This window comes from Furipterus horrens, unplaced genomic scaffold (genome assembly GCF_987537825.1).
Source record: "Furipterus horrens unplaced genomic scaffold, mFurHor1.1.pri manual_scaffold_2, whole genome shotgun sequence".
NCBI classification, from domain to species: Eukaryota; Metazoa; Chordata; class Mammalia; order Chiroptera; family Furipteridae; genus Furipterus; species Furipterus horrens.
The window spans coordinates 83,364,043-83,387,226 of record NW_028327172.1 but is presented as its reverse complement, the minus strand read 5'-3'; the positions used below and the strand labels follow the sequence as shown (position 1 = coordinate 83,387,226).

Here is a 23,184-nt window from a genome sequence, read left to right as displayed (position 1 = left end):
TGTCAGAGATGACTGTAAAGCTCATGATTCTGAAATGGATACTGCAGTCAGAAAAAAAATTAATAATAATAAAATAATAAAGAATATTTTTAGGAAGACAGGAAAGGAAAAACTCTGCCACCCCACTGCCAACATATGAGCAGATGTGATGAGTCTGCAGAGAGCAGGGCAAACGCCCAGGTGATGAGACCACTCACTATACTGACAGTGACCATGGCCATGGTAAGGGTGGCTATAAGGGCACCAGAGACATTATCTGTAGTGCAGGCCTTGTTTCTGATCCATATGCTTTTTCTGAGGGAAGGTCTAGATATCAATTCTTCAGGGCCCGGCCTCTGGGGAAACAACTATGTCTGCCGTGGAGGTCCCACATTAAAGGGCACTGACGATGGTTAACTGTGATGATCCAGGCTTACCGTTCCTGCTGCACACTGCTTGCCAGAGCCTGAGAACGGACACGCACATGGTCTCTTCCACTGCACCTCTTCCTGCTGTGGAAAAGCACCTAGAATGGAGAAGGGAGAACAATATTAAAACTGGAAATCAGTCTTGATCTTCTTTTCAATTGGTTTTATTTCGACAACAGAGTCCTAAGATGTGGGGTTGAGAAAGTAATTTTATCAGCCAGAGCTGCAGGTCACCAGGACCAAAGGCCTGCTAAGCACTGAACTGAGAGCTGCAGGACAAGGATGCAGGCTGAGCAAGTCCAGGCTGCACGCTGGGTGGGTGGGAGCCAGGGGCCATGGGCAATGGCCGCACCAGGACCAGCGAGCGGTGGGCCAGCACCCCATTTAGGGTTCATGGTGCAAACATGTGCTGGCGACTCAAACCCACAGCAGTGTCCTGAGCCTCAGGAACTACGCTAGAATAAGTGAAATACAAAATAAAATAAATTCAACCAACAACCTCCTATCATATGGGTCTTTTTCAGGTGAAATTTTAAATGGGATCAGCCAAGATCCAACTGATCTCATTTCTTGGAATGATCAGCAAATTTCAAAAGGGGAGAACAAACAGCAATCTTGCAACCGGTGGGAAACCAGCAAAAATGACCATTTCTCTGACTTGGAAGTGCTTGGAGAAACCCTGGGAAGTTTCGCTGACTTTTTCTCACTGCAGTTAATTGTGGCATATGTAATTCAAACTACCTGAGGCTCAAGGGGTGTTTACATAGCATCTCTGAGTTGACTGAAGGTGGTATTATCCAGTGAAGTCTCTGCCTGTGTGATCAGTGTCTGATTTCATGATAAACGGTCATCTTTCCTTACTTTGATGCTGGCTGTCCTTACAAACATTCCTACCTTCTTATGACCTCATTCCCACTGATGATACTGAATCCATTATGCATTCTGAATAAAGTTTGTTCTGTGCCTGAAACAAATTCAGAGAAAACCATGTCAGGCTCCTGAACTGTCCAGCTGATGTCTAGCTGTAACAGAGCCAGTTGATAACGACCAGCTGATATGAAATATCAAAGTCACCAAATTATAGTTTGGGCAGACACAAATACCTTTACATTCTGAAACCTGCAGCTGTCATCCACCACCCAGTGCCCTAGGGAAAGGGACATCCTATTCTGAGAAAGAGAGCTGAGACTGGTGGCCTTGCGAGTTATCTGACAACTCATCATTTTATAATCTCCAGGAGCTTCTCAACCTCCAGGAAGAGCTGGCATATCCATCTGTTCTTAAATATTTATTTTGAAGTTGTTTCCAAGCTGTAGAGAGAAGCCTATAATTTCCAAGAAACCACTGAAGGGACTACATGCACACCCTCCATTATACACTAAAGGGAAGTCAGAGACTCCATCTATTTGTACAAAGAACAGCCTGTCACTGAGTCACAAAAATGGTTTAAGCTATGGTATCAATATTTACAAGAACTGGTAACGGAGAACAGTATGGCTCTCATTAGCAGAAGGAGCTGATGTTTGTTCTGAAACAATTTACACTTCCTAAGCAACCATTAAGTATAACTGGGGTGAACCTTACAGTTTATCCTATAAAAATTTCATCTTATACTTCTCTATGCTTGGGGGAGATTTATAGGGGTAGTACAAGGTGTTTGGGGTATACATGGAGTATGTGTGGGGTATGCAAAGGGCATGCAGGTATGTTTAAGATATGTTGAGCATATGTGAGAAGTGAATATGTGTAGTATATGATATGTGTTATGTGTACATACATGATGTGTGTGTGTGTGTGTGGTATATGTGAAATAAGTAGATATGATGTGAGTATGTGGTATATGTGAAATAAGTAGGTATGATGTGAGATATGATGTAAGTATACATGGAATGAATGCATGCTATGTGTTTTGTGTTATATTGTACATGTGTAGTGTTTATTGCATATATGTTGAGTGCATGCATGCCCTGAGGAGAGGATGTTGCTGGAGTGGGCGTATTTTTCTTATGCACCCCCTTTACCTACTACATTATAGTAGGTTTCCAATCAATGTTTGTGGAAGGAAGGCAGTCTTTGTCATGAGGGCAGACCTCTACACTCTCTCCCTTTACACTGATAACATGCATGAGCTCACACACGCCTCTGGCTTACAGTCCTTCATCATTTCAGTCAGAATTTCAATGCCTTCTGCATAGAACAAGGGGTTCTGATCAGGCTTGGAAAGAGTCTCCAAGAGATTCTTGGTCATTATGGCTTTTTTTCCTGAGTCCAGCAATTTATGGGCTTCCTTCTCTTGAAGGTCTGTTTTCTCCTGAAGATCTACTTGATTCAAGTAACCTGGCAAAACAAGGAGGAAAACAAAACACAACAAAACCCTAACATCAACTTTACCACACAAGGAGTAACCTTTTTGAGGCTGGAACATTGAGAGGCATAATGCATTATAATAATTCAAACTCATCTTCAGCAAGGAAAATTTTAGAAATAGTGTACAGTCTGTGTCCAGACCCTTAAAACATCTTGGGGATGCAAGGACAACATTAATCCCTGTCTAGAAGGCTCCAAAAAAGGACGGTGCAGAAAGAAGGCAGGCAAAAATCTGAGTTGGAGGACAGAGGAAAGAGTCACAGGGCAGCTTGTTTAACATAGAGGACTGGCTTGCAGGTATGGTGTGGCTTTGTGGCCAGGTACAGAGAAGGTACGGAGGGGAGCCTAAGGCCAAAGCACAAAGGGAAAGTGGAATTCAAGTGAAGGACATGGAACATTCTCACCTTTCACCTGTGTCTGTAGCTGGGGGTTTATTTCTAAGATCTTCTGAAAACACTCTCTAGACTAGGAAAAACAAAAAACAAAAAACCTTGATAAGTGGTTAGGGGGCAAAGGTGATTATCAGAAAGACACTGGATATCAGAGGGCTTGGCTTCTTCAACATTTCCTCCCAGCATAGGAGGCATAGGAACACAACATGCACTTGACAGTTTGTTTAGGCTTCTCTGGTTCTGTGAGGCAACAGGTATTATTTCAAGACTTATTTTTAAAAATAGTGTTGTTATATAGCCTTTGATGGAAAATATCCAGTCCTAAATCCTTGGGGATCATGTCTGGCTGGGATAGGAATAATCATAAGGTAAATACAAAATCTAGATATGATATTTGCACTGAGGGAGAACAGGAGGCTATCTGTCGGAGGTGCCCACAGGGAGTAAAGAAATAAATAAAGCTTGAGACATTGTTGACAGATACTTGGGAACAGGAAACGAGGAGTGCCTACTTAAAGATACAGGGTTGTAAAGAAAGCTGGGCATGTAAGAGTCAGCTAGAAAACTTGAGAGTAAGGGCTCTCACTGAGGAAATTGTTAGTAAGTTTCTGGAAACAGAAAGAGTTTAGTTCATGGCACATGATGCTGGGTTTAGGGCAGTGCTTCCCTCAGGGATAACAAGAACTGCCCAGAGTATAACACAACCAGGAACTAAGAGAAAAAGCCAGGAAAAAAAGATAGTTCTGAGCTATTGCATAAGGCTTGTCTAGAAGATTAGAATTAAGAAATAAACTGAAGAAAAACATTGCATTAATCAGAGAACAGTGTCACAGGATAGAAGATCCAAATCAAAGATGGTAACTGCTATGGACTAAATGCTTGTGTCCCCTCAAAATTCATGTTAAAACCTGAACCCCAAGGTGATGTAAGTAGAAGGTGGGGCCTTTGGGAGGTGATTAGGTCATGAGGATGGAGCTCTCGTGAACGATATTAGTGCCCCTATTTAAAGGGACCCCAGAGAGCTCTCTCACCCTTCTGGCTGTTTATGAACCAGGAAGCGGGTCCTTACCTGACACCGAATCTGCAGTGTCTTGCTCTTGGACTTCCCTCACTCCAGAACTGTGTGAAATCTATGTCTATGGTTTAAGCCACCTGGTATATGGTATAGCAGCCCAAAAGGACTAAGACAGTGACCTTGTATCAAACTTCTTTTTACCCCTAGATCTAATCTACTAGCAATTTTCATTGACTTCACTGTTGATATATATCCAGAATCTTATCACTTCTCATCACCCTCATCATCGCCAAGCTGGTCCAAACCATCATCACCTCACTTGGATAATTTATTGCAATAGTCTTATAACTACATCTCTGTCCTTTTATACCATGCAAAAATATATTCTCAATATAGCAGAGTGAACCATTAAAATATGACTCAGATCATTTCACTCCTTTATTCAAAACCTTCTAATGGCTCTCAGCTCACTCAAAGAAAAATCCAAGGTCCTCCCAAAGCCTGTAAGGTCCTAGGGGTTCAGTCCCCCACATACTCCATCGCCTTCCTGACCAGCTCTCTTATCACTCTCCTCCTTGCTTGCTCCAGTCTAGCTCTCTCTTTACCTGGACCACTCTGCCATTATACACCCACATATCTTCTTTACTTCACTATCTCCTTTCCTTTAAAAAGGTTCTCCCTGACCACTCTATACCTTTACTGCTTCCTGCTTTAGTTTTTCAATAACACTATCACCACCCAACATACTACACATCTATTTAATTTGGTTTCCATCACCTAGCCACCCCTACCCCAAGAATATGAGTTCAATTAAATCAAGAATTTTTTTTTGTTCATTACTGTATTCTTTTTGACCAGGGTAGTGCCTGGAATATAGAAAGCTTACAATACGTATTTGTTGAGTGAAATAACTGAATGAATAAATGAGTGAATAGAATTTCATAGAGAGGGGAAGATTAACGTTTTTTACTTCTCTATTATTGACTTTATTACAATAAGAATGTATTGATTTTAGAATTAAAAAATACAACAGAGAAAATAATTTTAAAAAAATGTATAATAGGAGTCAATTTCTTTAAAAAGATTTTAAAATTTATTGATTATTGAGAGAGGAAGAGGGGAGGGAAAGAGAGAAAGACAGAGAGAGAGAGAGGAAGGGGGAGAGAGAGAACATGAATTTGTTGTTCCATTTATTTATGCGTTCATTGGCTGATTCTGGTATCTGTCCTGACCAGGGATCAAACTTGCAACCTTGGCATATTGGGACGATGCTCTAGCCAACTGAGCTACCCATCCAGGACAAAGGTAATTTCTTTTTAAAAATCTAATATCATGTAAATTGAAAGATATTCCATGTTCGTGTATTGAAAGACTTAATATTGTTAAGATGGCAATATTCCCCAAACTGATCTACAGGTTCAGTGCAATCTCTGTCAAAATTCCATCTGGCTTCTTCATGGAAATTGACAAGCTGATCCTGAAATTTGTATGGTAACCAAGAAACACAGTATAACTAGAACAATCTTGAAAAGGAAGAACAAAGTTAGAAGACTGTTTACCAATTTAATATTTACTATAAAGCTCTATACAATGTGGTATAGGCATAAGAATAGTCATACAGATCAATAGAACAAAATTGAGGGTCCAGAAATAAACTCGTGTATTTATGACCAATTGATTTTTGACAAGAGTGCCAAAATCATTCAATGGGAGACAGAATAGTCTTTTGAAGAAAAGGTGATGGGATGGCTGGACATTCACATATAAAAGTGTGAAGCTGGATCCCTTTCTTATACCATATACGAAGATTATCTAAAAGTGGATTAGAATTTAAATTTAAGAGCTAAAGCCGTAAAACTTTTAGAAGAAAACATAGAAGTAAGTCTTAGGTTAGCAACAACACCAAAATCATAAGAAACCAAAGAAAAATATAGGTAATTTAGACTTCATCAAAATTAAACATTTTGTACTACTACAAATGACATCATCAAGAAAAGGAAAAGACAACGTAAAGAGTGGTAGAAGTATTTGCAAATCATTTATCCAAAAAGGAACTTGAATCCATAATATCAATATGGCAAAGGATCTGAAGAGACAGTTCTCCTAAAAAGATATGCAAATGGCCAATAAGCACATGAAAAAATGTTCAACATTAATAGCAATTAGGGAAATACAAATCAAAACAATGAGATACCACTTCATACCCATTAGGGTGGCTATAATCAGAAAGACAGATAATAACAAGTATTGTTATTTCTCCAGGATGTGGAGAAATTGGAACCATACACTGCTGGTGGGAATGTAAGAATGGTGCAATCACTTTGGAAAACACTCAGGCAGTTCCTCCAAAGACTAAACATAAGAGTTATCATATGACTCAGCAGTTCTACTCCTAGGTATGGTTTATAATCTTCTCGATTCCACACAAAAACTAGTACATGGATGTTCATAATAGCCCAAAGTGGAAACAATGGAAGTGCTCATCAACTGATGAATAAATGTAATGTGGTTCTCCATACAATGGAACATTATTCAGCAATAAATGGAATGAAGTACTGATACCACAACATGGGTGAATCTTGGAACATTATGCGGCCAGTCACAAAAGACCACATATTGAATAATTCCTTTTAGATGAGAAGTCTAGAGTAGGCAAGTATATAGAAACAGCAGCATATTAGTGGTTGTCTAGGGTTGAGGTTGGGGTGGAGGGATGGAGAGTGACTGCTAATGGGTATAGGGTTTTGGGGGGAAGTGGCAAAAATATTCTAAAATGGATTGCAGTGATGGTTTCACAAGTCTGTGAATATACTAAAAACCAGTGAATTGTAGATTTTCCATAGACGAATTATCTGGTATGTGAATTATATGTCGAAAAAGCTGCTGTTAACAATATATAATACCTTGGTGTGAATACATACCTGCATGATTACTTTTGGGTGATGCGATTACAAGTAAATTTTGTTCCCATCTTTTTGCTTTATCTTTTCTCTTAAGAAATGCTTTCCCCAGGGCTCACGGAACACTGGTAAGGACATTGCAGAGGGGTTTCTACAGCAGGTGGGGCTGTACTGGATGACCCTCAACATCTTTCCCAACTGTAAGATCTAAATATTTACCCTGGAACATACTAAAAGGTGAATTAATAGCTTATCAACTTGGAGGAGAGACAATCTGAAGCACTGATCTGTGATCAAACATGCCACTTACATTCCTTTAAGAACTTACCACACTGTAGTTCTTCATACCCAGGTGGGCTTTTCCCATGTGGAAATACGCTTTTGTGCATTTTTCATCACACTGCATAAAAGAGAATGACTAATCAGACACTACAGAAGATTTGGAGTCATCGGCACTTCCCTAATGGCCTAGCTAATAGAGTTAAGGATGAGCCTTGTTCTCAGAATAGCTTCTAGAGTTGACAACTAAAACTTTTTCATGCATCTGTGAGCAAACTAATTGATGTCTGCAAGGAGCCTGGATACACAAGAAAGCTCTCTATCAAACTGATTAATGATACTTGTGATACTTGTCATTTTTCATTTCCATTTAATGACAGTCAGGAAACCAGAAACCCTTTGCTTAGAAGATCTCTTGACATTGATGGGATATAAGAATTACTTGGTATGTTTACAAAAATTCTGACAGCCAGGCTGAACCCCACATGAATTAAATTGTACTTTGGGGTAGGGCCCAGGCATCAGTATTTTTCTGAACTCTCCAGGTGATGTAAATATACAGCCAAGTTTGAGAACCACTGCTTTATTAAAAGAGAGTACAATTTATTTTGGGTAAATAGCAAAGGTTACTATTACATCTCAGTAGGCCTGGGAAGTTCCTCCCCTGAAATAAACCACAACACATGTACTGGAAGCTTATACTCTTATCATTTAAGGTCAGGAGGGATGTCCCCTTCAAAAGCAGGATTGACACTTAAGGCTGAGACTAAAACATGTGCACAGGCGCTCTGCACCTGCCTGCTCCTAACTGTTATAACTCCAGAGGGAACAACAGGCACAAAAACACAAACCATAATTTAAAACATCCAATTAAGTAATTTTATCAAGGCATTGTGCTGGGTCAGACGCCCTTCAGAGGTTTAAATTTAAAGAGGTTAGGAGTGAAGCTTAGGAGTCTAAAGAGTCCTGGGCAAACCCCTGGTGTGATTCTCATCAGAAGTGCGATGCTGGCTAGGCCACCTGACTTTTCTGATGCTCATTTTCTCCATGTGGAAAGTGAAGATAATTACAGTGTTTATCTCCTTCTCAGGTTGCTGTGAGGAAGAAACCCTTATAAAACATTAGTGCAGTGCTGGTAATATGATATCAGTGGCTGTTGCTGCAGTTATGATAGTAATCCATTTCAGAACAAAAGTGAAAATGTAAAAAGTTTAATAACAATAGAAGAGGTAACAATAATTGTTATTGGAGAACTCTTTATAGATGCATGAATTTTCATAAATATCATTTCCTGATTTGTTGCCAAGTGAATGGCAGTAATAATGGAGATAGTGCATTAAGTGTTTAGTCCTTCCCATCTTGTTCATATAAATTACTTCATACAAACCTTATAACAACTCTGTGAAGCACAGTTTTTATCTCCATTTTACAGATGAGGAAATTAAGGGTTGGAGAGGTTCAAGGTCACATAGATGCTAAGTGGAAGAGCTGGGATTTAAAATCTGGCCATTTGATTCTAGGTCCCAAAGACTTAAAAATTACACAAAATTTCCTTCAGAAAAGTGCTATAGCAGTTCAGTAGAAGGAAGTGCATTCTGAAGAAATATAGCCTAACAAAGGGCATGCAAAGAGGAGGGATCAGAGCTGGATCTTGAATGATAATGGAGTGGTGAATTGTCTCTGCCAATTTAGAAGTGTCAACAATATTAAACTGGCATGAAAGTACTAATACTATTAATAATGGAGTGCCACTGACATTCACTATTGATATATTACTTTTAAACAGAGTGAAACTTTTTAATTCAAACTGATGTAGAGCCAACCACTGTTAAGTTTTTAGAACTCCTTATATATTTTTTTCCATCCTTCCAAGTGTTTACCCAAACATCTTCAACTGGGAGCCTCGCTGGGCATTTAACAAGGTTGGCTGTTGAGTGTCAGCGTTTTTTAATGTCAGCTCTGCTGGGCCTGCTTCGCCTGGGTTTCACTGTTAATTACATTGTGCTTCCATTACCATTTGGGAACAGACCAGTGTGCTATCCTGAATCAGCACGATGGTGTGACTTCCTCTGTGGTCCTTTTCAGGTCAGAAAAGATACTGCTAGAAGCCCCAAGAAGTGATTTCGTTTCTTCCACAGAAGGGAATGAGATCCCTGGCCAGGGACTGTCGGGCTTAAGGTTTCAGTGAAGAGGCTGTTTTAGTAGACGGCTCAGAGAACCAGATTACTGTTAGACCAACATTAGCTGTGTGATCCTGCACAGGCTACTTAACCTCATAGGCTAGGTTTCCATGTCAGAAAAATAAGGATAACAGTGTACTGAACATAATAGAACCGAATGATGTGAGGCTCAAATGAGATAGCTTGTGGCCAGCAAGCAGCAAACAGTGGTCTCTGCAGTTATTGTCAGGATAACTGAGGAAAATGTCATTGTCTTTCTCTTCTCTTACAGAATGATGGTAGAAAAAGAAACCCAATAAAGTGACAAAACAGGTTAGTGGATCTATGCTGGAGCTGTGAAGACCCCGCTGTCATCAGCTTGGGCAGTTCCTGTAACTTAGAGCCTGCTATGATACGATGGAACAAGATTTGCCACCATATGTTCTAAGGGATAAGAATGCAAGCATGCCAGAGGGCAGCTTCGGAGGATCCTAGTGTTTTATAAACCATTATTAGCAAAGGTGAACTTCCAATTCACTCCTGTTTCCCTGGCATATCCTCTCAATAAAAAAATAAGGAAGTAGGTATGGCCAATATGTTGCTGTCAAAATGTGCTCTTGTCTTGGGCCATTCACTCATTCAGCTGGGGTAGGTGTGCCATATGGGGGAAACAAGTCACAGGACGAATCTGCTATGCTCTCCTGGCACTTCAATTTTGCTTTATTATATTATTTTAAATAATATATTAACATATAAAATGAATATATTAAGACAAACAGATAAATTTTATGGAGTGCAATGTAAAATTCACAAGGATTTTTAAGATAAAACACATATCTAAAAAGAAATTTCATGCTCTCTGCTCCTAGACCCTCCAGGGGCTCATGCTCATGCTGTTAACAGCACTCTGGCGAGGAAGTATGAGAAGCACTGTTTTTTGTTTGTTTTTTCAGTTAAAGCCCCCTATGTCACTAACATAGGGAACATGGATTAAGGGCTATTTAAATATTTAGTCATCTGAAATAATGTCCCTAAGAAGTAATCATGACATTTCTTTTTAAAAAAACTCTTCTAATATTTCCACCAAAAGTTCTTATTTGTCCCCACCTTTAATTGTCTATTTTGATAAATTTCAGAGCAAATACCAAGCACAATATTATGCTATCTGCCAGAGGCCTGACTAGTATCCCAGCTGACCAATAGGAATTCTTTCTTCTGAGTAATCCTCTACAAATAGAGGATGCTATAATACATTTCCAAATCATTAGAGCTGGATGGTAAAAGTACAAACTGATGGGCAGAATGACCTTGCAGAAACAGGCCCCATTGGCTCTAGAAAGAAAAGGAGGCATTACCACTATCACGTGAAGCAAAGCATCTAATAACACGATAGCAAAGGATAAGCTGTTGCAACATAAACCTTGAAAAACCAGTATTAACAGCAGCTTCTCTGGAGGACTAAGAAGTAGGTATTTTACGTATATTATCATAAGCCTCAAAACAATTCTACTGTATCCATTTTATAGATGAAGAGACCGAGGCTCTGCCTGCAGCGCCTACACCCTTTCCCACCATGACTGAAGGATCTGGCCCAAGCAAGCCCAACTTGATCACATGGAAAAGGAAATATCTTCTTACCTTCAGAGCCCAGTCACAATCCACTACTGCCTTCTGGTAGTCCCCAAGTTTCATAAAAGCCTGTAATGACACAAATAGTTGATATTTACATACAACTCTGTAGCAAGCAGTCTTCAGCTCACACAGAAAGAGCAGTCCAATGGTGATGAGAAGTAACTTGTCCCTTCTGGTATCAGTCAGGGTCCCAGCTGGACACAGAGAGCATACTCATGCTCAGATAACAAGGAAAGTTTAATAAAGGGACTATTTACAATGGGAGGGCAGGGCTTAGGGACACCAGCAGGAATGTTCCAGAACACCAGGGCTAGCAACAGTGAACAGGCATCACCATTGCTAGAACTGCAGGGGCAGAAGGAGGAGCAATGAACAGAACAGGAGAGGGCAGCTTTATGAAAAGTGCTGCCTAATAGATGCTGAGGCCTTTATTACAGCCAAAGCTGGGAGAATAAATACCCCTATGTCATTGTCCTCCTTCCTTCTGACCTCATGGGCTGAACTCAAATGGAAGCTACAAAGGAGGGAAGTTAAGGGGCTGGTTCACAGAGTTCATTCCTCAGGGCACAGAGGAGGGCAGAGAAGGATCTGGAGGGGTAAAAGATAATACACAGCATACTAACCACATCTACAAAGGAAGAGCTAGCTTCTAGAGTCTACACCCATGTGAATATCCCAGGAGGAAACCAAATGATAAAGGAAATAAAAAGATAATAACAAGCGTTGGTGAGAATGTAAGAAAACTGGAGCACTCATACACAGCTGGTAGGAATGTAAGATGATGCAACCACTCTGGAAGACAATCTAGCAGTGCCTCAAAAGATTAAATGTACGGTTACCATATGATCTAGCAATGCTCCTCCTGAGTATATATCCAAGAGGACTGTAAACATATGTTCACAAAAAAAGCCTGTACACAGATGTTCATAATAGCATTATTCACAATAGTCAAAAAGCAGAAACAATCCAAATCCCATCAACTTATGAATATATAAAATATGGTCTTTTCATACAATAGTATATTATTCAGAAATAAAAAGGAATGAAGTACTGATACATATTACAACATTGATGGACCTTGAAAAGAATATGCTAAACTTAAGAAGCCAAACACGATAGGTAAAATACTATGTGATTTCACTTATATAAAAATGCCCCAAATTAGCAGATGTATAGGGATAGAAGGTACAGCAAGTCCTCGAATAACATAGTTTTGTTCAGTGTCATTTTGTTATTATATAGGTGAGTTGCCACAGGAACTTATTTATATCAATTACTCTACGGTAAATTGGTTTCATTATATGTCATGTTGCTTAAAGTTGCAGAAACTGGACTCACTGTAAATCAGTAGTTGCCTAGGGCTAGAAGTGGGGTTGGGGGTGAGCTGCTTAAAGGGTTTCTTTTTGGAATAATGAAAATGTTCTAAACTTGATTGTGGTGATGGTTGCACAACTCTTTGAATACACTAAAAATCACTGAATTCTAAACTTTAAATGGGTGAATTGTATGGCAATTATATTTCAATAAAGATGTTACCAAAAAATGATAAAGTTCCTCTTTCCTCATGAGCACAGCAGGAAGAAAGAGACACAGGAAATGAGCTGACATTTAATAGACCATCACTACGAGCCCTTGGTACTTTCTTGGGATCCCCTAGAATTGGGGAAAATCTGGAAAATCAAGAATTGACTCTGAATTCTGTGATCCACTCAAACTAAACCAAATTTAGTTCACTTATAGTTTCAAAGATTTAGTAGCATGTAAACAGATGAGAGGCTGTTTAACAGCAAGCACAATGGCTATTGTGTCCTCCGTATTAATTACTAGACACAACAGGTAGTCTATAAATTCTTATCAAGTTTCACTAAGTAGACTTTAAGTGCTCTTCTTTTTGGAAAGTTCCTTAGCAGCAATGATCACCCCATTATAAGAAAGGAAAACCAGCCACCAGGAGAATAAGTGATTTTCCAGAGTCCTATCAGTCACCACTAGTAGAGCCAATACTCCATGTAGGTTTCCCCATAATCAAGACTGAACCTGGGAACTGTCATATTCTTATCAATAAATCTGATGAGATATTTACATGGTCAAGCCAATTATGGGGTCAGTGTTATAACTCATAGGGAATGCCAGCATTCAAACCAAAGTGAGGAGAGAGCAAGCGACAGCCAGCTAATGAATTCCCGCAGTGCACCTCCTTGCATCCCTAGAAGAGAGGCTGCTATGTAGTGCTTTCATTAACTTGGATTCCGTACTAATAGAAGTTGATGACTCCAGGCTTTCTGTTCTATAAAGCACTATCCTTTCCTCCAGGGTTTGGGGTTGCCTTTGAAATTCACAGGATGTGAAAAGTAAGCTAGAATCCTTCTAGACATCTGTAGCCATGATTTCATGACATTGCTATTCAGGATACATACAGACTCTGAAAAGGTCTAAATGGGCTTAAACAATTTCTCTACTATCCTTTACTTCTTCTTTTCTTTGTTCCTTTTGTTCTTATTTATTTTCTAAAATATTTTATTTTTTTCACTTTTTTTAAAATTTATTTTTTTGTTGTTTTTCTATTACAGTTGTCCGATTTCCCCCCTTCACTCTCCCTTGCTCCACCCACCTCTCCCCCGCCACAGTCAATCCCTATTTAGGTGTCCATGTCCATGGGTCATTCATATTTGGTCCTAACACATTTTTCTTTAAAGTATATTTTATTGTCACAATTTCTTTTCCCTTTGTTCCCCTCTTCCCAGTACCCACCTTCCCTCCAGCAATCCCCACCCCCCTTAGTTCATGTCCATGGGTCATGCATATAAGTTCTTTGGCTTCACCCTTTCCTATATTATTCTTAACTTCCCCCTGTCTATTTCATACCAACCAATTATGTTTCTTAATCCCTGCACCATTTCCCCATTTCTCCCCCTTCCCCCTCCCAGTTGATAACCCTCCAAATTATCCCCATATCTATGATTCTGTTCCTATTCTGGTTTGCCTAGTTGGATTTTGTTTTTAATTTTTAGATCTAGTTGTTGATAGTTGTGAGTTTGTTGACATTTTAATGTTCATAGTTTGAATCTTCTTTTTCTTAAATAAGTCCATTTAACATTTCATATAATAAGGGTTTGGTAATGATGAACTCCTTTAGCTTTATCTTGTCTGGGAAGCACTTCATTTGCCCTTCCATTCTAAATGACAGCTTTGCTGGATAGAGTAGTCTTGGTTGTAGTTCCTTGCTTTTAATCACATTGAATACTTCTTGCCAGTCCCTTCTTGCCTGCAAAGTTTCTTTTGAGAAATCAGCTGATAGTCTTATAGGCACCCTTTTGTAGGTAACTCTCTGCTTTTCTCTTGATGCTTTTTAGATTCTTTCTTTATCTTTCACCTTTGGCATTTTAATTATGATGTGTCTTGGTGTGGTCCTTTTTGAGTCTAGCTTGTTTGGGACTCTCTGCACTTCCTGGACTTTTATGTCTATTTCCTTCACCAAATTTGGGAAGTTTTCTTTCATTATTTTTTCATGTAAGCTTTCAATTTCTTGCTCTTCCTCTTCTCCTTCTGGCACCCCTATGATTCAGATATTGGCACATTTAAAAAGTTGTCCCAGAAGTTCTGAAGCCTCTTCTCATTTTTCAATTCTTGTTTCCTCATTCTGTACTGGTTGACTGTATTTTTCTTCCTTATGTTTCATATCATTGATTTGAACCCTGGTTTCCTTCCCTTGACCATTGGCTTTGTGTGGATTTTCCTTTGTTTCACTTAGCATAGCCTTCACTTCTTCCCCTATGCATTTGCCATACTTAAGCATATCTGTCAAGTCTGTGAACATCTTTATCACCAGTGTTTTGAACTCTGTGTCTGTTAGGTTGGCTATCTCCTCTTCGCTTAATTCTCCCACTGGAACCTTGATCTGTTCCCCATTTTGGGCAATACTTCTCTGTCTCCTCATCTTGACAGGATCCTGTGTTTGTTTGCCTCTGTGTCTTAGGTAGGGCTGTCACACCTGTTATGTTGTAAGGGACGGAGCCTTGGGTATTGGTCGGTACAGGGTGACCCATTTCACCACGTTGTGGTGCTGTATGTGGGGGAGGGACCTGAGAGGAAACAATGCCACCTGCTTAGCACTCACCCCTTTTTCTGGCACTTCTCCCACTTCCTGTATGGGGCTGGTGCCCCTCTAGCTGCTGCCCTGTCCATTGTTCCCAGAGTGGGTGGGTCTGCGGATATTCTAAGACTGTGGGAGCCCTTTAAACAAGCGAACTCTGCTGAGAGACTGGCAGTTTCTTCCTCCACCCCAACGCCCACTAGTTTTCACAGTCAGAAGCAATGAGGCTTTATTGCCCCCAGCACTGGAACCATGAGCTGCGTGGTCTGGTCTGGTGCTGGAAGCGCTCTGCTCGTGACCCTTTCTACTTTTTAAGACATGTGACTGCACTTTCCACTGGCCTGTCACTGCCACTGCTACTGCCACACCATGTCTTCTCTGCCCCTCCTACCTGTCTAGATGAGTGTTTCTTCTTTATATCTTTGTTTGTTGAACTTCTATGCAGCTCGATTTTCTGGAACTCCTGGGTGTCTCTAGTTTTGAGATTGTTGTATTGCTTCTCAGTTGTGGAGGGAAACACAATGTATATATCTAGGACTCCATCTTGGCCAGAAGTCCTCCTTTTGTTCTTTTTTAAAGCCTGAACTCAACACTCTATAACTTCCCCATTCTCTTGCTTTCCCACATTTTAAGAACTACTTTTTTCCAAAGTGTCCTGGGTAAAAAGTTTCTTCCGCCATGGTCACGAAGCCTCTGCTGGACAGAGCAACTTCCAACTGAGCCTAGGATGTGTGTGGCACCTCCGCCATAAAAGCTGCTGCCTCTTTTCCTTTTTTCTTTTTTTTGAAGATAGCACTATGTTTTTTTTTTTACAATTGTATGTATGTATGTATTTATTTTACCCTGGCTGGTTTGGCTCCGTGGATTGAGCGTCGGCCTGTGAGCTAGGTGTCGCTGGTTCGATCTTCCAGTCAGGGCACATCAGAGAAGGAAAACTCTGACTCCAAAAAACCTCCGCTGCCTTGCGGCATACCTCTTCAGGGGAAAGGCTAAGGGAGTAAACCCCGACAGAAAATCCGGAGCCGGAGTCCCTAAGGCGATTTGACGTTGTAGTCAACACCGGCAACTCCTGCGGCGCACCTGAAGCCAAGCTGTATTGACTCCATCTTTCCCTTGGATCCTTCAGCTGCGAAGAGAGGGGTGGGGTCTGCTGCATGGGCAACAGCAGACCCTCCATATCACCCTGCCCAGGCTCTGTAGCTTCAGCTTCACTGGAGAGGACACTCCAGCGTCATCGCAAGATGTCGATTCAACACGGGAGGAGACAGATACCGTGTCACTCCCGAGTCGGACTGCACAGCCATTCTCGGCGGTGCAGATAGACTCTTAAGAAGCTACACCATCGTCTCTCGAGACGGACGGCTGCCGATGATGATGATGATGATGATGACGATGATGATATCTAAATTACACCAGCAATCTATTGATCATAACATTAGCTCCAGGAGAAAAACAAAGTTATGAAAGGTTAGGTTTTTCTCTCTAGCAAAAAGAAACAATCTACTCACAGGGTCCCTATTAAGTGTTTTCTAACACTGCATGCAAACAGGGAAGGCATTTTAAAATGAATCAATGATTTAAATGATTTGTAATACCAGGCAGCACCTTTTGCATTTGTCTCCAAATAAGCTTTCTCAGGGGAAGCTAGGAGGAATTTCTTCCCCAAAGCTTTCATTGCTTTCATGTATTTTTATCTACAATCATTCTTAATGTGATTCTCCAGAACTAATTAAAGTGCTGTTTAAACTTGAGTACTGTAAAAATGTAACAATTTAGATAATTTAGCTATCTAATTTAGATAAATCAGAGTACAGACCACCCAAATAAGACATGTCTGAATTATATAACATTTTAAAAGCTATTCAATTTTACTGCTTTCGGATAACTTCAGAGTAACAAGACTGAACAAGAATCAGTAGGTAGATGTTTCAGAATCCAAATTTAGTAATAAATAAAAAGGAACTATAATTATTATATTAATTGTTTGCATTTAAGTGTTTCTTTTAAAGTGTCAACAGAAACTCAATTCCCTTAAGTGGACTTATTATGCCTCTAGTGTTATGTAACTCAACAAGGATTTATTGACATCTGCTATAAAAAAACATTAGGGGAAAAGTATATGCCAGTTCTTGCCCTCAAAAAGTTTATGATCTTGTTAGGGTGACAAAATGTACGCTGCTAGATCAACCTTTGGCTGTTTTCATTTACCAACTGCTTCTTTATAACAACGTTTCTCCACAAATGGGATGAGGTAAGTGATATCTCAACTCTAGTCTGACTTCAACTGCTGAACTAATGAGGTTATACTGTGCATGGATTTATCGATCATTAAATCGCAGTCACTTTCCAAACTTTTTGGCCTCCTAAGGCCTCAACATACCACAGCAGGACATTCTTAACCTTGAGTTACAGAAATTGGGGCTGATGAGGGCTCTTCCTCTTGTGAATGACACGGCATCAAGTCCTCTCACATGGCTCCTGCTGACACATGATGACAATTGGATGATCATGTCCGTGCATCTGTCAGCTTTCCAGGCCTGAGCAACAGAGTTCTACCACACACAAACTCAAGCACATTTTGAAGATAAGGTCATAGGTGACATTTTTGTTTCGACTGAGAACTATCAACCTTGTCCCTTCATTAGGTAGTAGATAATAAACATCTGGGTGATAGTTTCTACCTGGCATTTCAGGAAACTGAGCTCACCTGTGATATAAAATGGAGGCATCAGGGATTTTAGAAACTCATAGTTGGTTCTAGGCCTATCAGCTATCCAGCCTACCCCAGTCACAGAATCTTAATCCAAGAGGGATTGAGACAATGAGTAAGAAATTAACAGGAGAGTAGCCCTCAGGAGTTTAGACTACAATGAAAAAGGAGGCTGGAGAAATCCAGTGGTCATTTCATTCTACTAGTTTTCTCCTTTATACACATGGAAAAGTGCCTGCTTATCGTCAGCGATGCTCTGGAGCTGACTTATCCTAAGGAGGGAACTGAGTATGTGTAGCTCTTCCCAAGTCCTCCTTCAATGATTTCAAGTTCGTAGCTTGAAATTGGATGATGGGGAGAGTATTTTCACCATGGAAATTGGCAAATGCTCCATACCAATCAGCTTCCCCCACACGCCAACCAGAGCCAGTCATTGTCACACCACTGGTACCATCTAGTCGCCTCTTTTTCTGGTTTCACAAATTCAGTGGCTCTGTTCCCTGAGAAAACCCTGTGGACACATTCTTGGCTCACTGACCTGGGCTCGGTTGGTGTACAGCACTTTCATGTCCTTCAGCTTCTCCAAACCCTCGCTATAGCAGAGGACGGCCATCTCATAATCACCTCTGACAAATGCTTCATTCCCCTTTTCTTTCAGGGCTATGAGAATAAAAGTCATACAGGTGAGCTCTCCCCACACACTGGAAAATTCTTTTAAAAATGCCCCTGATTTTCCAACTCTACTTTGAAGGTCATAGCTTGCATCAACCCAAAGGGGACCTGTCACTTATTTCTCTCTGCAGATATTTCAAGATTGGTTACTTTTAAGATATTTTTCTCCAAATTCACCCCAAGTCTTCTAAGCTGCTTCTCAGAAAAAAGTAAATGTTTCTGCCTCAAAGATGAGAACCACTCCAAGCTTGCCACAGAGACCAAGTTTAAACAGTCAATGTTTCATAAAAAGGGTCAAACAACTAAATTTCTAGCAAGTATGGTATCATTCAGACCTGCAGCTCACACGCCCCCTGGGTGGTATAAAATCAATACTGAAAGCGTTCTCTGTCATGTACGTCCCCTGCCACAAACACAACTTGTCTTTCTTTTCATTTCTCCTTTCCCTTCTTATATCTTTGTTTTCTTGTTTCACTTCTTCACCTGTGCCTCAGTCTAACTAGAGGTACCTCACTCCCATCCCTCCCTACATTCCTTGGCACTACTCAATCTGACCTGCTAAGTCTATGCACGTGATTTAGAAAGAGGCTGGACTGTAGAGGTTGACTGACAGCTCTGTTCTGCTCCCTGTCCATTGCATCAGGGAGAGGAGGTTTATGCCTGGCCTACACCCACCATGAACCCACCCATGGGAATACTGATGTCCTCAAACATCAGCAGAAAGACTCGTGTGCTTGTTCTAGCACAGATCATCCCAGCTATTCAAAAGTGAAGACTGACAATTACCATCTGCTAAGACTCTGTTTTCCTTTCTTCTTTTGGCACGTTCCTTTGCATCCTTCTCCACAGATGCCAAGAAGGCCTCTGGCAGCAGAGTAATTTTAAATATTAAAAAGACAAATCCCATAATATAATCAGTTATCGCATATTCAGAAAAAAGCTACTTTAAAGCTTTAGAGTCACATTTCTCATGCATACACATGCAGGCACACACACAAGACTAAAATGACATGTTCTTAATTTGACATAGTAATCTGTGTAATATATTATTATACATGATGGCTATGTCTATGCTTTAAATTTGAATTTTACTTTTAAAAAGAGTTTTTCCCTGAAGACTGACTTTTTTGTTCCACTTAGCATAATGAACTTCTGAACTGAGCAACACAGAAACTATCTGGATTCCTTGAGCAGCTAAGAGTAAACTGGAAAATACAGAAGAACTGAATTCAGTTTACACAAAAGATTGACAAGGAGAAAAGAGAGAAAAGCTTCTGAGAGCTGTACCCTCTGACCACCAGTAACAGAATTGGGTCATCAGTAGGTTTTTGTTCATGGGCTTTATAAACCCATAAACTATAATCTGAGGGTCTGGGCTACAGTTGAGAAACACTGATTCTGCCTGGGCCAGGTAGCTCAGTTGGTTGGAGAGTCATCCTGATACACCAAGGCTCTGGGTTTGATCCTAAATCAGGGCACATACAAGAAGCAACCAATGAATGCAGGAGTAAGTGGAACAAATCAATGTCTCTCTCTCTCTCTCTCTAAAATAAATAAATTAAAATAAATAAACATACAAACACTAATCCTAAAAAATAATGCACGTTGGCAAGAGAGATGGTGGGTGTCCTTACCTGAGTTTATTTCATCTGCATTCTGCAGGGCACAGGTTATAAAAACAAAGAAACAAATGTCAACAACAATTCTGATTTATAAGTATACAAACCGAGAAGTCATCAATTACATGTGGGGAGTAGAATCATTTCCTTTAACCATCACTACCGAAGGGCCCCAAATTCAGGGGACCTGCTTATGGACACAGTTGTCATGGGGCTAAGTCTGCAGAAACAAGGGTGAGCCGATCAAGGAACCCCAACTGTGGCTCTATGAGTTGGAAATATGAGCTAGTAGAATATACCCTAACCGTGCAGCTTAAATAGTCACAAACTTAGTGGGTGGGGAGGTCAAATTTTCATTAAAACAAACCCCAAAGAGTTGTTTAAAGATGACCCAGAGGAGCAAGAAAATAAATCAGAGTTTATACTTCCTTGTGGAAAATAAATCTACTTACTCTAAAATTATCAAAACTATTTCAGCCTCACTAGACAGTTTTGAGATTAAACTACTACTTCCTCTGCTTCAGTGCAGACCCCCTCACTGTATCTATATAAGCTCATAATAGAAAAAGGAAACCTTCGTAGGAACTTGTGGAGGACTGATCATGGTCTTGTTCAAGGTGGTCCTGCATCCATCCTCCTCTTGGTCTTCTTCTGTGAACAGTAGTCTCTTTTCTGTCTTGAGAATAGCTTTCTCTTGTACAACTGGGTCATCAGAATTCATCTCCTGGATTAAACTGGCTAGAGAACAAATCAGACATGATCATTCAAACACAGTCTTCAATAGGAAAGATTGTTCACCAGAAAGAACGGTGTAGAGCATGCATAGGAAAAAACTTCCATTTTTCCAGTTTTATAGAGATATAATTGACATATAACATTGTTTAAGTTTGAGGAATACAATATAATGATTTGATACATATTGTGAAATGATTCCCATAATAAGGTTAGTTAATACATCCATCTCCTCATATAATTATTGTGTGTGTGCATGTGCGTGTGTGTGTGCGTGCGTGTGTGTGTTGAGAACATTTGAGATCTACTCTTTTAGTAACTTTCAACTCTATATTACAGTATTGTTAACTGTAGTCACTATGATGTACATTAAATCCCCAGAACATATTTATCTTATAACTGGGATTTCATACTCTTTAACCAGTATCTCCCCATTTCTTAAAGAAGGTTCTGAATAGAAAACAAAAATTAGAGTTATAGAACTGAGAGAAAAAAATTAAGAACAGGATTTGTTTTGCCTGGAAAAAGCTGTGGAGAATTTAGCCATGGCCTTCAAGGAATAGAATTTTAAGCCATTTATTTAATTCAACAACAATTTATAGAGAACTTATTATGAGTTAAGAAGTATGCAGGATGCTATAGAAAACAATGATGAATAAAAAAGGTTCTTATTTTTAAAGAATTTACAATCTTGTGTAGGAGACAACAGGTAAATAAAAGCAACTCTGAGATTACAAAACAACAGCCCTTAATCCTACCCTCATCTCTCTTCACTTTTCTGCCCACCCAGCATAGATCCCATGGTATATCACTTGGCTCCCACGCCACCTGCCAGACAAAACTCTTAACTCTAAATAAACTCAACTCTCCACTTCTCTAGACCTTTATTAGGGATGCTGGGTACTGATAAAGACAGATGGATGCCTAGGGGAAGTGGTCCTAACTCAACTGGACTGTCAATGACTCCCAGCAATCCTGTGTTATCCTTGTAGAATTCTAACAGCAATTTCTATGTGTGTGTTTTGCCCACACCAGCTGGATATCCTACAATTTAACTCAGTTCTGACACTACCCACCTGGAGACAGAAGCAGATTCCACAGATTAAGGACTCAGTCATACAGGACTGTAATAGAGGGGTTAGGCCAAATCACAGAAGAAGGCAGGGGGCAGGGGAGAAAAGCCCAAGGCAGAATTGAAGATTAAAAATGGCTCGCCCTCGCCCTCCCTGTGAAGGGTGGGAGGGGGCACTGGAGGAGGGAGTCCAGCAGCCAGGCAGAGCACACCTGACTAGAGACTTTGCCTCCTTATGCAAAGGCAAACATGGCCAACACTGGCCCTCATTGGTTGGAAAGCTAGACACTCTTGTTACAGAGTGGGGCCCCCCAGAAAACCCCAGAGCCTGTGGCTTGGAGGATGGGGGAAGGGAAACAGCTTTCAGGATGCCTTTGCATATCTCTGGCTGGTACCTAGGGTCTTAATTATGTAAATGGCTTTGGTTCTTCCACAGCTCAGAGGAATAATGAGCAGTTAATAAGCAAGGCCTGTGGAAAGTTCTGTGAATGGTCAGAACCAGTTGCCACGCCTACGGCCTCACAGGCCACAGTTAGGGATTTAAGGAGAGGGCAGCAGACATTTGAGGAGGAAGAAAAGAAGAGAGTTCCACGCTGCTGGGAGAGGAGAATTAGGCGGTTTACAAAGAGAAAGGGAGAGAAAGAGAATCACGCAGTATTGCAGAGAGGTAGAGGAGAGATTCATGCTTTCTTTGCAAGGAAGCTGGAAACTCCACAGATTTAAATCCGCATAATCTTTAAATAAACAATCCTTTTTCTTTTCACCAAACTCTGGTGTTGAGAGTTATGCTTCTGGTGGCAGGCAATCAGGCCCCTCATAACTGAACACCCCGTGGGGTTCTGTAACACTCTCACTGGCTTATGGAGCACATGAGATTCTGGAAGAGGACTTTTAATCAGAAGGCAGACAGAAGCCTCTCTCTTCCTTTGCCCTGCATGGGCAGGAACACCAGACACTGCTTGGGGTTTAGGCCCTGCACGGTCGGTAGCCAGCTCCCGGAGGTAGAGGCCCTCCCTGGGATGTGTGCCTCTCCGTGCTCCAGCCTTTGGGATGCTACGGCCCAGTGCAGCATGGCACATGGGTCCTGGACTGCTTCTACTCTCTCACCCTGAGAGCAGCACATGTAGGCATGTGC

The 23,184-nt window shown here is 40.6% G+C and overlaps 1 protein-coding gene across 6 annotated transcripts in view; it reads right to left on the bottom strand.

Annotated features, from left to right (window-relative positions):
* TTC12 (tetratricopeptide repeat domain 12) overlaps positions 1 to 23,184 on the bottom strand; it is a 47,546-nt gene that overhangs the window by 16,461 nt on the left and 7,901 nt on the right. For 5 of the 6 annotated variants that reach the window (XM_090265952.1, XM_090265954.1, XM_090265950.1 and 2 more), the window contains exons 3-12: positions 20,820 to 20,983; positions 20,261 to 20,282; positions 19,413 to 19,490; positions 18,493 to 18,614; positions 11,158 to 11,217; positions 7,410 to 7,481; positions 3,179 to 3,239; positions 2,559 to 2,744; positions 1,302 to 1,371; positions 417 to 505 (exon numbers count right to left, since the gene is read on the bottom strand). In XM_090265952.1, the coding sequence (XP_090122078.1) occupies positions 417 to 505; positions 1,302 to 1,371; positions 2,559 to 2,744; positions 3,179 to 3,239; positions 7,410 to 7,481; positions 11,158 to 11,217; positions 18,493 to 18,614; positions 19,413 to 19,490; positions 20,261 to 20,282; positions 20,820 to 20,983 (924 nt within the window). The remainder of the gene's footprint in view (positions 1 to 416; positions 506 to 1,301; positions 1,372 to 2,558; positions 2,745 to 3,178; positions 3,240 to 7,409; positions 7,482 to 11,157; positions 11,218 to 18,492; positions 18,615 to 19,412; positions 19,491 to 20,260; positions 20,283 to 20,819; positions 20,984 to 23,184) is intronic. The other variant, XM_090265953.1, reaches the window with a different exon arrangement.